The sequence below is a fragment of the Glycine max genome, chromosome 10 (assembly GCF_000004515.6).
Source record: "Glycine max cultivar Williams 82 chromosome 10, Glycine_max_v4.0, whole genome shotgun sequence".
Taxonomy (NCBI): Eukaryota; Viridiplantae; Streptophyta; class Magnoliopsida; order Fabales; family Fabaceae; genus Glycine; species Glycine max.
In genome coordinates, this window is record NC_038246.2 from 45,393,463 (window position 1) to 45,409,815 (window position 16,353).

The following is a 16,353-nucleotide window of genomic DNA, read 5'->3' on the forward strand; positions in this document are numbered from 1 at the left end:
TGTGATATGCTGATACGTCAGACATGTGTTTTGGATTCTGTCAAGAGTAACTGAATGCAACATTCAGGGATGGATGCATGTTGTATGTTGTGGGTTGGGGGCTGATTTTTGTTTTTCTAGTACAAGTGAATTTAATATTTATAGGATTACTTTTATTTGATATGAATTGATTTTAGAGATAATAATTATTTTATAATAATAATATTTAAGTATTATATATATCTTTTTTCATGATTTCGATAAGATATGTTATTATTTAATTTCCGTTTTATTGGAAAGATAATTGCATTATTTTCTCTTTTTAAACAAAAATATTGGAATATCATTTATTTTCTTTTATAATTCTTTATTATTAATTTAAAGATAATAAATTATTGCATTTAAAATCAAATTGACTTTATTAGTCTTTTATTTATACTGATTGAAAATTTAAAATTTTATTAACTCTTGATAAACTTACGAACACAAAATATAAAAAACTAGACGGCTTGAGTTTTGAAACCCGTAAATTAATATTCATTTTTTCTATCATTATTTTGAGTATATTTTCTTTGTTTTCTCCTCTTGTTCTTATCTTCTTATGGGCACTGTATGCGAGTCCATGACAATGATGTTTAACTTTCAGTGCACATATCTAAATACGTTGATTATAAACTTTGAGAAAGCAAATATAATTTAGTTAAAACAATTTACATTTTCGTTCTTAGTTAAATTTTTTTTAATGTGTTGGAATAATGCTTGTTATACTAAAAGGTTTAATATAAATTTAATGATAAATAATTTTTGTTTCACGCAAAAGCGATGTTTTGATAAATTATTTATTTAATTAATATTGTAAAAAATATGATCATTAATATTTCATATGAAAATAATACATATATGTATTAAAATATCTATGCCTACCATTTTTTTTTATTAAAACTAGGGAAGTGCTTCTCTAAAAATTTTAAATAATATAAAATAGAAGTTAAATATAGTTAATAAAAAAGATATAATAAAAAATAATAATATAAAAGTAATGAAAAACTAAAATAAGTTAAAATAAAATTTTGAAATTTAAAAAATGGTCTAAGGATAAAATTATCCAATGAAATATGTATATCAAATTGGATAATTCCCATGATTAATAGTTATATATATCTATGTAGAATTAACAAATATTTTTTAACTAAAATTTAATTCTATATTCAGGGGATGTTACTCTACATAATCAAGATTTTTATTATGTTGAATTGTGATTTTAGTCCTCCTAATTTTATAAATTTGTAATTTTAATTCCCTAATTTTCTATTATAAGATTCAGCCTTCTCAATTTCTTAAATTGGTGATATTGATCATTTCATCAATTGATTTTTGAATTCTCAATGTTGACAAAATATTATGTGACATGACACACTTATCTTTTGGTTATTAATGAATATTTGTGATTAATATGTTTATTAACTTAATACTAAATTAAAACATTTTATCTCTTTATTTTCTTAAATCTATGATTATAATTTTTTCATTTTTTAATTGAGACATTTCGTTTCATACTTTAAAAAAATTCATTATTTCAGTCTTTCATTCTTTAACTAAGACATTTTGCCTCCACTTTTAAAAAATTTATGATTTTAGTCTCTTTGATTAATTTCAAATATTGATATGTGTCTTTTGTCGATATTGGTAGATACATGTATTTTTATTAGTCTCACGACAATTTTTTCAATTATTTAGCTGCTTTTAAGCTTAATTTTAAAAAAATTAAAAAAACACACAGTCAACATTTAAAATTGGTTACACGGGAACTAAAATTATTTTTTTTAAAAATAAAATATCTTAATTAAAAATTAAAGAGATCAAAATCAGAAATTTTAAAAAATAGACAAAAATTACATTTAGTCATATTTTGTTAAGAAAGCAAAGAAAGCCCAAAATCAGGTCAGAAATGGGCCAATGGAGCAGACCAAGCCCACAAATTCCCATAACTCAAACGACTTCGTTCTCAGTGGCCCACACAACAAAACCCTAGCGTAGTCGCAGCACACACTATATAAAAGGGACTCGATCCCAAAACCCTAGGTTTCAGATCCTTAATCGGCCAGGACCAAACAGCATCCGCGGCAGCGACGGTAACCCTCCAACAACAACACTTCCGCTGCGAAAAATGGTGCGCTCTCATTATTTCATCGCACCTCTCCCTTCACAACGTTGATTGAAAAGAAAAAAGATTCAATTTTGAGGAACCCTTAATCGATATCTGATTTTTTTTTTTTGTGTGTGTTGCAGTCTCTGGTGGCGAACGAGGATTTCCAGCACATTCTGCGTGTGCTGAACACCAACGTGGATGGGAAGCAGAAGATAATGTTCGCAATGACCTCCATCAAGGGTATTGGAAGGAGATTCGCCAACATCGCTTGCAAGAAGGCTGATGTTGACATGAACAAAAGGTGCTTTTTTTTATTGGTTGAGTTCAATTGCTCGTTAATTCGCACATTTTTGTGGTTATTGTTGAAATTGGGATTTTTGTTTGTCAGGGCTGGTGAGTTGACTGCTGCTGAGTTGGATAGTGTGATGACTGTGGTGGCGAACCCTAGGCAGTTCAAGATCCCAGACTGGTTTTTGAACAGAAAGAAGGATTACAAGGATGGCAAATACTCTCAAGTTGTGTCTAATGCTCTTGATATGAAGCTCAGGGATGATCTTGAGAGACTCAAGAAAATCAGGTCTATCATTCACCTTTTTTAACTGTCTATCTATTCATTGTTTTGAGTTTTTTTTATTATCAAGTCCGATTTTTGTTTGAATCATGCTGACTGCTAAATCCGTGAGTTATCTATTGGTTGTGGATCTGTTGGTCGTTGGATTTGACGTGGTTTTGTGTTGCTTGTTAGTTTGTTTCATTTTTACTAGGATGATGTAATTGTTTGCCTGTTTCGTTTATCCATGATGATTTCATAGAGATTAAAGATGTGATTTTTGTTATCTAATAGCGTGTTTATCTTAATTGTGGTGTAATTTAATCTCTTTGAAAGAAGCTATTTATAAATCATAAGTGGTTTGCTTGCTTTCTTGGCAAATGACTAGAATTTGGTTTTGTTGTTAACCATTTAGTTGCAAGATGGCAGTGTAACATTGAATTTACAAATATTGCTCTGGTGTGCTCTGAGTGCATATTTACCTGGAGATCAATTTGGGTAAATTGTATTATATTTTTCAAAAGCTTTCTCAAGATGTTGACTAAAAAGCATTTAATTTTAAAAATAAGCTATATTGAAACATTCTCTATAACCATTTATTGTATGATAGATTGACATCATTGCACTCAATTGATGTAGGGATAGATGTGTAATGAAATGATCTAACCCAACCCTGCCATATATTTGTACTAGTCAAATTCTGTAATTTTCCAACTTTCACAAGGATTTCTCTGGAGAATGTGTGCATTGTCTTGTTAATAAAATCCTTGTTGCCCTCAAGCATTGTGTATGCATTGTTTGATTGAAAAACATTGGCTAACGAACTGAAATTGTATCCTTACTATTATGCAGAAACCACCGTGGTTTGAGGCATTACTGGGGCCTTCGTGTCCGTGGTCAGCACACCAAGACTACTGGCCGTAGGGGAAAGACTGTTGGTGTCTCTAAGAAGCGTTAAGCTATTATGTTTGGCTTGGAGATTAGATTTTGTTGAGAAGGAAAGTTTGAAGTACACTAGACATGTTTTGCATCATACCAACTTTGTATCCGTCGTTAAATGGCTTGACAATTTCAATTTTGTTTGTTATTTGCATCAAGATTCAGTTTAGTTAAATGATGTGTTGGTTTTCTTAGTTGTAGAGAACCCTGAATAGTATTATTGAAATATTACGAATTCAGTTTGATCCTGGAAGGGAAATCTCGCCTTTTCCAATACTATATTAGTAAATAAATTAGGAGACAAATTGAATTTGGTTGTGGTTTAGTACGTAGTTTTTACATTCGGAAATGCTGTTGCTTGATCACGGTAGATGTTGAAAAACTATATCCCAACTCTAATGGCTAGAGAAATGTTAAATGTTAGCAATGCTTTTTTTTTTTCTATTTTAGTTAAAATTGATTGAAAATTACCAATTTGTGGGTTTAATTAGTAATTATGTTGGTTTTATTAATTTAATTTTAAAAAGAAGAGCTAAAAAAATGTGTTTTTATGGTTAGAAATCCATGTTTTTAGAATTCGACCAATACTCTTTAAAATTTCAGTTAATTAAAATATATGCAAAAATTTGTTTAAAAAATGTTGTGGCCCCTGGGCAGTGATCAACATTATAAGTTGTTCAAATGCTACAAAAACTGTTTTTTTGTCACTAAGCTATAGAGGCGAAGTGTTTTTTGTCGTTAAGTCAATCATGCAAGACTTTTACCTATTCACCTTATATATCTCTGATAAAAAATGATTGGCCGAGCATTTGAGGTTTTTGCATGTGCTCTCCCTCACTCTTTCGACTATGAGCCCATTCAACAAAAGTAGTTTACTGGACACCAATCCAAAAGCTTGCATGTGAGAATCAAGTGTAGTTTGGCTTATAGGTCGAACAAACCATATTTCATCCCCTATAAGGACGAGATAATTGGAGAAATTGAATGAGGAAGCAAAGGAGTCAGGGTCCTCATAGTACTTCTCCACAAATTGTGATATATTTATTGTCCCATTCTAAGTACTTACTATGATTATCTAAAATTGTTTATAATTCAATATTTAAATAATTTGTTCTTGATGTTTGATTAGTATATATTGAGTTTTTTTTAATTAATATTTGGATATTTATAAGTTCTTTAAATAAAAAATTGAAGATAATGATAAATAGTATAAAAATTTAAAAAGGTAGAGAATAAATAGCCTTATCATGAAAGAGATGAAAATTTTGCATGGAACCTAGTCAGTCCTATGAGGAAATATCCACTGGAATTCAAAACAAGAAATAAAATTTAAAGAATTACAAATGATGTTGAAATAATAAGGTTTTAATTTAAAACAATTAAATACCTCCCTATAAATAATCACCTACCATCTTATGCTCTCAACTTTTGTAAATAAACCCCCCACAAAAGAGTGAATGCTGTGAAAGTGAAACTATCGGTTTTCTATTTTGTTGGTGGGGAGAGTGTGATTCAAACGCTCTTTTCCACCAGGCTTTGATGAGGCATTCCCATACCATATCATTCCAAACACAGCTATAACCATCCCTAGAACCACGTGAACATTGAGACCTTCCCTCCCAAAGAAAAAGAATCCCATTATTAGAACAAGTATTGTCTTCATGTGGCCTAGTACTTGGAAAGAGACAGCAGTGAATCTGCCAATACAGATAAATTGGCTGAGGTTGGTCCCAACTGCTATAGTGCATGACATAAATATGAAAATCTGCCAAAGCCAACACAAAATATAAGAAACTTGGTCAAGGTCAATATCAACAAAAGATCAATTTGTAATTCATTCTCAATTTTGTTCTATAGTTTTTACATCATTTTAAGTTACAGACATTTAATGAAATTAAGACTAATATTAGTTTATTAAAAATCATCACATATATCTTTTTTTTTATCAGAAAATGTTAGTTTATTAAAAATGTTAGTTGGGGGGATTCGAACCACAACCTCTACCCCCTCTCTTCACCCCTCCTCAACCAATGGTCCAACTTCATATCTCCTTCATCACATATATCCTATGCTCACAACATCGATAGGGCAATATTTCCTGGGATTACAGTATATATATCACAAAGCTTCCAATGCCAAGCAATTTTTTAGCACTATAAATAAATTTAAAAATTGAGGCAAATTAAGCAGATTATAAATCTAAAGAAATGAGGCAAATTAAGCAGATTATAAATCTAAAGAAATGAGGCATGCCCAAACACAAAGGCATGCAAACAAGACCATATATATCATATGCAAAACCATATTCTTTACATACATATGAAGGTGAAGTCAATATCGATTTAACACATCAAGTCATGCATTACATGCACATCCATGTGAATCTGCAAACGCATCTACTCATTTTCTCAGAGAAAACGAATCATGTAGGGTTTATGCGTTGAGTTTAATAGCATTGATATGTTTGTTTTCCAGCACTTACCAAAGAACCTGCATTGTAAGCATATCTGTCAACTCTATTGTTTGTCAACCAATAGTCTAGAACAGGGCCTAACAAAAGTAGTGATGCAGCTTGTGCAGGTGCTGTGTGTCCCAAAAGGTTGAAAGAACTTAGTGAATACTTTCGTTGAAGGAAATGAACATACTGCACATGAAACATTTGAAATTTCATTGATAAATCACTGAATAAAAAAAAACAATCAGATTGAAACACCTAATACCAATTTACAGAACAGGAGTGCTGCTTGCTGAAACATGATAACTTATGAAATACCAGAGTTTATCTAAAATGCATTCATGTGGACATATAAGCATAATATGTAACACTTTTAAGACACAGATACATCAAAATGTTTGTCTTATTGCATACCTCTCTTGGTAATGTTGCCGTGCAGGAGTATGAAATCTATTTGAGATTTACTTATGATATTTAAGTTTGAATCTTATAGTGGAATACTGGAATGTCACACTTACATATTGTTGCAGAGAAGTGCTCCACACTGCCATAAAGGCTGAAACGAAACCTTTTGTGTTAACACTCACATCAGTAACAGTGCAAACACCAACACCCAAAAGTACAACACCTATGCTCAGTTTTGTATCTCTTGAATACCGAATGTTGTCGAAAAAAACTTCCAACAGGCAGGATACAGGGATCATACTCAACTTAGCAATCTGCCAATGGTTAAGAAGAAAATTTAACTTCTGAATGCATTAATGGACCTTGGACCAATAGTGAAAATTCAATACAACTCACTTGATAGAATCCAACTGAGTTCCACATTAGACTGACATTCATTCCAACAATGGAGAAGTTAGCAAAGAAAACAAATTTTAGAAGCTCTGGTAAGGGTAAATGAGAAGGTTGGACATATCCCAGAATCCTTAGTAAGGTTGTCATCAAAGTTGTAGTAGCAAAATGAAGACCTGTTAATGTTGTAGCTGCAGGCAAAGGCAAATCATATTTAAAAGACGATAAGAAATTAATACCAAAGCATGATGATATATTATCTGGGACAAGATTATTAGAAATTAGAATACATGGAAACATCTAAAAATATCTTCTCATATCCTATATTGTTCTCTAGGATTAGTATCCTCATTAACTCTCAGGATTAATTACCATATTTCCATATCATATTATGATTTCTTAATTAGTAAGAATTAAGATTAGTATAAATAAGGGTAAATATTCTAGATTTATGAACATAACAAACAACACACTAGTACATTCACAGTTAATATCAATTAATGTTTCATTCACTTTTATCTCTCTTCCTCCCTCTATATATCAAATTCCATAATTCCAAAAACACAATGTAACCCAAGAACAGATATCAGTGAAAAATTGGAAAGTTAATTTACCAAAACTGAAGCCATAAGTGGCCATCAAAGCTTTGTTTACAATGATAACTCCAACAGAAGTGACAACATTGAACACCCATGCAGCTGCGTCCACTGTTGCCTTCTTCTCAGCCTTGCTAGCCGGAGCCATGTTCTTGTTTATTTTTCACAATTTAACACTAATCTCTTCTAACTAGCCTCCATAACATTCCATTGATCCATTCAAATGATGTTCAGGATTCAATCCATTTAAAATAACAAAGCCTGGTAAGGTGGAAGGTATGAAATTGTCATATTTAAAATATATAAAAATACAGATGGAAATGTGACCATAAAAAAACTAGGGTTGAACAATAAATATTCTCAATAAATATATATATATATATATATATATATATATATATATATATATATATATATATATATATATATATATATATATATATAACCTAAAGTCATCTTATGGGCATCAAAAGGGTCAGAAAGCAATTGACAAACAAAGGAATTGTTATGCATCTCATAATCTTCAACAATAACCCACGGATAATATTATTTATCGATAAACACATTGATGCATAACATCTAGCATCTACTTTGTTCCCTTTCTACTACTTGTGAAAATAGTCCACCTTGATAGAAAGTTCACATGATGATAAAATGAGAATCACTAAACCCTTGAGCTTAGATTATCAAATCAAATTTATGAAATTAAAAGTGATATGCAGCAGCAGATACCGTGAAGACTGAAAATCAGGATTCAGAAGACTTTGCAAATCCTTGATTTAAAGTTCAAAATAACCCACACCGTCCCTTCTCAGGACCTTCAGCTAACATCTCACCTCTATTCTCTCACCCAGCAATCACTGCTATTCTCGGAAAATAAAAAATAAAAATAAAAAAATCACCTTGGAGTATAGATTGACAACAAAAAACTATACTTATGTATTGACTAACTAAAAATTGTAAATTCAAGCGAAGGAATAAGGATAAATCTTCACCACAATCACTTTATAGTTTCTTTTAAAACAGGCCCACATGGTATGGTCTTGAATTCATCCCATCATGATATATATAATTCTGACATTTCTGAAGACAGTATAACTTTTTTGAATTAATGGCAATTCCAATTCCAATTTGGCTTTACTGGGTGATTCATGTCAAAACAAAACTCCTAAATTCAGCAGAATGCAATATCATCATAAACCAATTCAAAAAAATTGAACTCCAATTAATCCATCACCAAACGAACCCATAAGATTTGACAATGCAAAACAATTCCCCGCTCTATGGGGAAAAATATAAAATTAAAAACTCGTATTTTTCATATCCATCATAAACAGATCCCAAAAGGGGTCTCAGATCCAGAAGGGTGACACTAAAAAATAATAAATGACAATAATTTATTTTTCTAAAAGAGAGATCAAACACGGGTAAACTAATATTTACCAGGTTTCTATTTTTTTTCCTGTCCCCTTCAAATAAGAAAAATATAAGATTCAATTAATAAATTAAGAAAAGGGTAAAACTTTTGAAGGATTGAGAATGTGAGGCGAAATGGGTTGAGAGAGAATAGGGAAAAGAAGCTAAATGTGAATGAAGAAGGCACTGAGCGTTGGAAATGTTAAGGAAATGTGAGAAAATGGAAATGGAGTTTTGCAGCAGATTGAAGAGAAGTAGGAGTGGCACGCGCTACGCACGGAAGAAGAGGAATAGGAAGAGGAGCATAAGCATGTTAGTTATGGTTGAGTTGAGGAGTAACCATGTTTTCTGAATCCTTCATTCATTCATGTCATGTATCCTTGGAGTTAGTTGGTATGGCCCAACATGCACGTTCCTTCTCGCCTTTACTTTCATTTTGGAACATACATCACGAGTGTAACTGTTATTTGTTTTTTTCTTTCTTTCTTTTCTTAAAAAAGTACAATTATATTAAGAAAAAAACAAATTATACACTAATAATGTAGTATAAAATAATTTCACACGGTTATTTTTATTAACTAGTATTTTTTTAATAATAATAGTTAATCATTAAACTCATTATATCAAACTATGTCAACTAATGGTGTAATTAGGATGTGTTTGTTGTATCATTTCAATCCATCAACATGCATTTTGCATTATTTTGTGAGGAGTAATAATTTACTACTTTTTCTTGCACGTGTTTGGAGTTTGTTGAACGAAAAAATAAACACACTTGTTCCTGTTGACTAAGATATTTATTAAATTATAACAAGAGATTATTTAACTTTAAATTGTATTTATCAAGTGAAAGTGCCTCATCTTTTTGGAATAAAAAATCTAATTTCCATTAAGGAAATGTTCACATTTGGTGTTGGAAGAGAAAATTCACATTTAGTAATGGTAACTTGATGAGATTATTTTTATGGGTATCAACTTGATGAGGTTGCTTCTAATACAAAATACTAATAAGAAAATTAACCGGCTCACATAAAAAAATCTTTTAATTCCATTTATTGCAATGAAAAATTCTGTATTCTATAACTGATTCACTGTACATAACCTGTAAAAATTTCTGATAATACCACATGTTAATTTTTCCTATTAACTATATTATTTTTTTCCTTATTATTTCTTTCACTTGTAATGACTAATAACCATTTAACTTTTTGAGTTTTCTAACCTTAAACTTTTAAATAACAATCTAAGTATGTTAATTTTAAAAAAATTTAAGAATGATGCATAGTTTGTATATACATAAATAAAATTCCCTACAAATGATATTATTTTCACCAATTTATAAATTGTCTTATCAATTTTAATTTTGTTGTTCAGTAATGACTGAGAGTGTTTGAATATATCCCTCTAATGTAAGACCTTCATTAGTAAATAGTAAAATTGGAAGACATACAATATAAGTGTATAATTATTTATCATTGCGTTAATCCTTTCGGATTAACGTATGATTATTTAACTATCTATTTTTTGTATAATTTTTAATATAATTTAATTAATTAGAGCATGATAATCTTATTGACACATAAACCAATTAATTACCACATAAAAAACAGTTATTTTATCATACCTTATCAAGTCCACCACACCTTAAATCAGAGAAATTAAAAAAAAATTCTTGAAAAAGTAAAACAATGGCCACCACATCTAACTAAATTTTTTATTGGTGGACCGTTTATAAGTATGTCTAAAAGCGTGAAGTGGGCCTTTATGGAAGTTGCTATTTACGCCCCCGTACAGTTCTCTTTCTGCTCCGACTCACAGAGTGGGATCACAGTTGCTGAAGGCTTTTCCTTCTGAATTGGTGGGGACAGTTGAGAACTGTCATTCAAGTGTTGCAAGATGTTACCTCCGTCCTTTTCATGCTTTTTTCTTCAAATCAACGAGACCATCACGATGTAGATCTGTTTGCCTTTAAAGGGGTGAGAAAAAATTGGCAGTGAGGGTTAGTTAGAAGGGATAAACTGATAAAGAAATGAGGGTGGGAAAAATTCAAATATAGAAGATGAAAGTGGGGTGTACAAGTAAAAAGGAGGGTGCCGACACCCAACTCATCTCAATTTATTTTTTTAAAATAAAGACAAGGGACAAGCTTTTTATTACCATCCATCATCAAGTCGAATGTTTTGGGTGGAAACCGATGAAAACCGCAACACCCTTCCCTCTCCTCTCCCACATAAAACCCACAAGCCCCTTCTTCCCATTGGGTACCGCAGAGGCATGGCCAAGAAGAGAAAATCCATATCCACAAGCCTCGACGAGGTGGATCGAACCATCTACTCTTCCTTCTCCAGTGCCGCCAATTCCCTCTCTCACCTCTACACTCTCTCCATGAACCACCAGAAACTCTCCTTCCAAGCCGGTGAACGCCACTCCCTTGTATGCAATTCCCCTTTCCATTCCATCTACTTCCTGGACTCCTCATCATTCTTAAAATTAATAAAAAGCTATTAACTTTCTATTATTATTATTACTATTTTTTAAATAATTGTTCTTGAATGAATGGAATTGAGCTCTGGCAGGAGTCCTTGTGTTTAGGGTTAATTGGTGTGAGCTGTGTGTCTGATTTCAGGAAAAACTCTATCAGTGGGTCTGGAGGCAACAAGAGAGTGGATCAAGAGTTGCAACTGTTGATATACTCAGCTACATTCAGGTTGGTTTCATGCTTTTGGTTATTCTCTGTTTTTTTATATCATCGTGTGGTGAACATTGCAACAAAATTAGAGGGAGAGAAAGAGAGGGTGAGGACTTATAGCTGTGGAAGTTAGTGACAAGAAGGTGTGCATATGTGTTTCTTTGTGATGATTTTAAGCCAAGCATAACAAAATGATCAATTTTTGCCCAGACCTGTTTTTAACCGAGCTGAATGGTGTCGTGTAATCCATGTATCCGAGCTCACTTGGTGGTGGAATAAGGCTTTGTTGTTGTTTGCCCATACCACACTCGTGAACAATACTGCTGATGGAAAAGAAAAAAGTACAAGGAAAATAATCTATAAAATATTGTGTTAGGCTTGTTATCTTGACCGTTTTTGGTAGAATTGTTCTCTGGTGTTGATGCTTAATTGATCAGTTGTATTTTGTTTCCGTAGGCTGGTTAATGCAGGCCTTCTCCTTTTCTAAATTGCTTTCCTTTCTGTCCTCTGTTAGTCTTGCAGTTTTATCTTTTTATCATTCTTTCTTCTGTCTGTTCTCTGTGGAATGCCTAATTAGAGTGTTTTTTTCTTCTTCAATTTATTGGTGATTTTGTTAATGAACTGAAATTGATAAAGTGAGTGTTTGTTTTGTTTGCCTATATGTAAGTTGTAACAGAGACTGGTGGAAATTTTTTTTCTGAACGTGTTCCTTTATGCCATATTAAAGATTTGTAGGATAAACAACTTCCTACAAATTGAAATGTCGAGTATTATGATTTTGTTACTTGGATATTATTGTGGCAGTTTAATTTAGATATTTATCTTGTTTCTTGAAGTATATTACATCCTTGTAAGGGTGGCTGGGAAGGATAGGAAAGATAATAAAACATTTTTTTTTCATGCCATTTTAAAGATTTGTTGGATTGGCAGTTATTAAGTAATTATTTCTCAGAAACTTGTGTTGCACTTGTAGCTAGTTAGATATCTTGAAGTTCTGAAAAAAATGGTTGAAAACATAGTAGGTGTTGGGCTACATTTGGATGCCTTTGCACTTCAATAGTTCAATGTAATACTGGTTTATGTTGTTATTGGTTGCAAAGTGCATGTATGAAAGTTGAGTTTTCTGCTAGCAGAATGAGCTGGATTACTGTGGAGAGGAGCCATGCATGTCCCCTAGAGCTCCACTGCATCAACAACAGTCACAACCGGTAATGCAAGTCACTACTGGTGCAGGTTTTCCAGTAACTACAGGATTTTCTGGCCAAACTATTGTGGGGCAGGAGGTCAGACCTGAGCACTGTGATAATCAATCAAAGAATTCTATGTTTTCAAATGCTTTGTCAAACCCTGTTCGTCAAATTGGTGAGGGAGGGAACCACCCAAGTGGTCTTTCCATGGGGAATGGAAACCAGAGCACCGACTCTGCTGCTTTCAGTTCCAATGATTCTGCCATGGACATGCATGCAGACTAGTCCTGTCCAAGGTTTTATCTACTTAATATTTGTTTGATCATCCCTCTACATTACCTGCAAAAGAAGTGAATAACCAATGGAAGGGCATATCTGGTTTTGCTCGTTGCATCCTACAACAAATAGAGCAGTGTGGAACCAGTTTTATTATCTTATTAAATTAGTTAAAATGCGTATGTCATCCAAGTGACCGCTTGGATGTTAAATGTTCTTTGTAAAGTTTTTTCAAATAGTTTAAAGGCATTTAAATTTGTACCTTGATTGTCTCCTCACTCCTCTTTCTCAAAGACAACCTTTTCAATGTAGGGATTGCTTCTATCTGAAGTTTCCTCATGTAAATCTGTCCTTTTCGCAAAATTCTATATGCAGCAATTTACAACTTCAGGCATCTTTTGTATATCCCTTTGCTTTTCATGTCTATTGTTATTCCTTAGCTTGTTCATTGTTCACTGTTCTTTGCTTTGTATTATTTTTAAGGGTGGGTTTGGGATAGAAGAATAGGGTGGAAAGGAAGAGAATTTTTTTAAAATTAGTGAGTTCCACACCTATATCATTCTATTTTAATTTAAATATTTCTTTATTTTCTTCTCTATTTTTTTTTCCATCCTACCAAACTCAACCTATGAGAGGGAATAAAGACACCTATTTAGCTGCAATTCATACAGCTTTTTTAGGATGACTTTAACAAAGTTCCTCCTAGTTGATAATATTCATTATTGTATTCGCTTGGTCAAAGCTTGATATTTCTAAAACATTGCAAGGAAACTACATAAAAAAAAAAGAAAAAAGAAAAGGGTCTACACTTAAAGCACATATACAATTTTAAAGCATGGAATTGGAAAAGGAGGGGCAAAGAAAGAAGTAACGAAAGGTGTTTATAATTGGAGCCTTGGAAGGGACGATATGAAATCGCTTGTGCTGTTTATGTTTATAAGATGGCATTGGCTGGGAAGGCATCTTAGCATCAGAACACTTGAAGCTTAAGGTTGAGATTGTGTCCATGTGTAGAACAAGTATTATTGCCTGTACTACATACCGAGGAAGTTATCTTGAAATTTTTAATATTGATATAAAAAAATTGATTATTACTTTTTTCAGTTTCAATGTAAAGTTTTAACATTTAAAATATATATGTATGTGGATATGTTTACACATGTAATTATTGAATATAAAATATTAATATTGTTATATGTAGTTTTAGTCCTTTAATGTAATTTTGACGGATAAAATTAAATATTCTTATATTTTATTTACTGAAAAAATAAAAAAAGTAATTCATAATTTTAGAGAAAAATATGTTTAAAATAAAAAAAGTTGGTGGTCCTTGTTTTGCTTCCGGCTGATTTTCTTAAATTCCTTGATAGTGCAATTTATACAATTATATTCTAGTCTTTTATGTTTTTAATTAAATGCAATTTGATATTTTATTTTTTAAAAGTTTAATTTTTAAAAAAAATTAGTTAAAATAGTTCTTTTGTCAGTTTAGAGATCATACCGTCAATAATTTTAATATTGACAGTAAACAATCCCCACAAAATAATATTGTTCTAAAAAAATATTCTTACATATGTAATTAATATAGTGATAATTTTTAATTGTCATTATATTTTTTTTTAAAAAAATAAACTCACATTCAACTTATGCAGTATTTCCCCCGCAAAAATTGTCTTATCTTTCTTTCACATTTAGCTGGGTCGATGGAGTAAAGATTGAATACAAAGGGTGTTGCCTTTTCTTATTTATTTATTTAATCTAATTGGAATACAATCAACACATCCAATATTAGTATTTTTTTTGCTGAATGACATTCAATATTAGTATAATACAACATGATGTTTTGTTTGTTAGTAGATTGTCTTTTATTAAAAAATTATCCTCATGAAAATAATCTTAATGTACGTTTTCACAGGTTTTGTTTGTTAATAAATGACAAATTTTAGTAGATAACTTTTCTTTATAAAAAATGGTTACTAGATAGCTACTTGCAGGTGATATAGATTTTGGTTTAAGCTTAAGCATCCGGCGGTGTAGAAATTAATTAAGATAGTATAGAAACTAACATTGAAGCAGTCATATATGCAGAGTAGCGATCGAGATGATGGTAGGTAGAGCAGCCTAATACGATGGCTTTCTGTCATTGACACTTTCAAATGACGTCATTTAGTATTAATTAAGTCTCAAAAAAATAACATGTGATCATGATTTCATAAATATATATACTATGGTTAGAGTCTCTGCGAGGTGATGAGGTTATATGATGTATGTGTTACATTAGATTATGAATGCTAGTCCATTTCACTTGTGCTTTTAAATCCCAAATCATGTTATATGATATTTATTTATGACAGGTGATCAAGATCTAATATACAAATTATCGATATGCTTCTGTGTATCATTTTTTTATTACATAAACTTTAATATAACACTTTAAGCCTTTGAAATTATTTACTGCATCAAAAATGTAAACTGCATATGTTCAAAGTATTGCAAATTCTGAACAATCCTACTTTAAGTATTTATTTACTGCATCAAAAAAGTAAACTGCTTTGAAATTATTTCATAATTCATATGTTCAGAATTTGCAATACTAAAAGTTTTCACATTAAAATGATCCAGTTACACAAATTTTCATGTTGGAGAATTCGGTTTTTTAAAAGCAAAGTCTTACTGGAGTCTAAATTGCGTTTCATTATTTCAATGTCAATATTACACACTAATTCAAATGATAGGGTTGGGATTAAGAGAAAAATAACAGAGAAGATAAAAAATTTGGATAATGATGTCCTCTGAAGACAAATTTTTTTTCCCGATTTTGCCTTAAATATTTAATGATTATATATATTATATTAACCTACCAATAAAGTAAAACCAATAGAATTGATTCAATGGTGAAAGAAATATAGATGAGGTCATAAATTTAAACCTCAGTCCAATCATTACCTACCAGTAAGGCTTTGGAATTCAGATTCGAAGAGTCGGAACAAATCAATGGTCTCAAGATGGTGATTGTTAATACTTATTAATTCTCAATTGCCACTTCCTTGTTCCTTCTTAACCTTGCAATTTGCATCGACTTCTTTCCAATTAAAGGGGTCATTGCCTCTAATTGATTCCTGCTATCTCTTGAACAACATTAACTTGACCCCAAATCCAATATTTATTGATGTTATAGTAGTAATATTTATTTGAAAGCAAATGAACGGTACCGTATTAGCTTTTGACCACTCAATCATGCATGCAACAGGGTAGTGGGCTTCAGTTATGCTTTCACAATCATTACGGGGATGCATAAAAAGGGAATTCACGTTGGAACTTT

At 31.5% G+C, this 16,353-nt stretch overlaps 3 protein-coding genes across 7 annotated transcripts; 2 read left to right on the plus strand and 1 right to left on the minus strand.

Annotated features, from left to right (window-relative positions):
• Positions 1-1,986: 1,986 nt before the first annotated feature.
• On the plus strand, positions 1,987-3,870 carry LOC100306646 (uncharacterized). Of its 2 annotated transcripts, NM_001251171.2 has the most exons (4): positions 2,068-2,149; positions 2,269-2,429; positions 2,517-2,705; positions 3,531-3,868. In NM_001251171.2, the coding sequence occupies exons 1-4, from the start codon at positions 2,147-2,149 to the stop codon at positions 3,634-3,636; spliced, it is 459 nt and encodes a 152-aa protein (NP_001238100.1). In that variant the 5' UTR covers positions 2,068-2,146; the 3' UTR covers positions 3,637-3,868. The 2 variants fall into 2 exon arrangements, with proteins under 2 accessions (XP_040861481.1, NP_001238100.1); XM_041005547.1 differs by having other exon boundaries at positions 1,987-2,149; positions 2,269-2,705; positions 3,531-3,870.
• Positions 3,871-4,880: 1,010 nt separating this feature from the next.
• Positions 4,881-9,282, minus strand: LOC100776319 (UDP-rhamnose/UDP-galactose transporter 6). 4 transcript variants are annotated; one of them, XM_041005894.1, is made up of 7 exons: positions 8,907-9,274; positions 8,196-8,326; positions 7,482-7,724; positions 6,874-7,058; positions 6,591-6,791; positions 6,100-6,261; positions 4,881-5,382 (listed from the first exon to the last, which is right to left on the minus strand). In XM_041005894.1, exons 3-7 carry the CDS (start codon positions 7,609-7,611, stop codon positions 5,092-5,094), a joined length of 969 nt encoding a protein of 322 aa, XP_040861828.1. In that variant the 5' UTR covers positions 7,612-7,724; positions 8,196-8,326; positions 8,907-9,274; the 3' UTR covers positions 4,881-5,091. The 4 variants fall into 4 exon arrangements, with proteins under 4 accessions (XP_040861828.1, XP_006589487.1, XP_006589486.1 ...); XM_006589424.4 differs by lacking the exon at positions 8,196-8,326 and having other exon boundaries at positions 9,220-9,282; XM_006589423.4 differs by lacking the exon at positions 8,196-8,326.
• Positions 9,283-11,041: 1,759 nt separating this feature from the next.
• On the plus strand, positions 11,042-13,469 carry LOC100801119 (uncharacterized). Its single transcript, NM_001255327.2, has 3 exons — positions 11,042-11,312; positions 11,506-11,586; positions 12,702-13,469. The coding sequence occupies exons 1-3, from the start codon at positions 11,055-11,057 to the stop codon at positions 13,038-13,040; spliced, it is 678 nt and encodes a 225-aa protein (NP_001242256.2). The 5' UTR covers positions 11,042-11,054; the 3' UTR covers positions 13,041-13,469.
• Positions 13,470-16,353: the final 2,884 nt, after the last annotated feature.

Bases quoted from the DNA above. Each gene is read 5' to 3' on its own strand.
- LOC100776319 (XM_006589424.4), bottom strand. From the start codon at position 7,611: ATGGCTCCGGCTAGCAAGGCTGAGAAGAAGGCAACAGTGGACGCAGCT. The intron at 6,792-6,873 runs GTGAGTTGTATT...AACCATTGGCAG, and splicing joins ACTCAGTTGGATTCTATCAA to ATTGCTAAGTTGAGTATGAT. The intron at 5,383-6,099 runs GTAAGTGCTGGA...TGGCTTTGGCAG, and splicing joins CTTACAATGCAGGTTCTTTG to ATTTTCATATTTATGTCATG.
- LOC100801119 (NM_001255327.2), top strand. From the start codon at position 11,055: ATGTTTTGGGTGGAAACCGATGAAAACCGCAACACCCTTCCCTCTCCT. The intron at 11,313-11,505 runs GTATGCAATTCC...GTCTGATTTCAG, and splicing joins CCGGTGAACGCCACTCCCTT to GAAAAACTCTATCAGTGGGT. The intron at 11,587-12,701 runs GTTGGTTTCATG...TTCTGCTAGCAG, and splicing joins ATATACTCAGCTACATTCAG to AATGAGCTGGATTACTGTGG.
- LOC100306646 (XM_041005547.1), top strand. The intron at 2,706-3,530 runs GTCTATCATTCA...ACTATTATGCAG, and splicing joins GAGAGACTCAAGAAAATCAG to AAACCACCGTGGTTTGAGGC.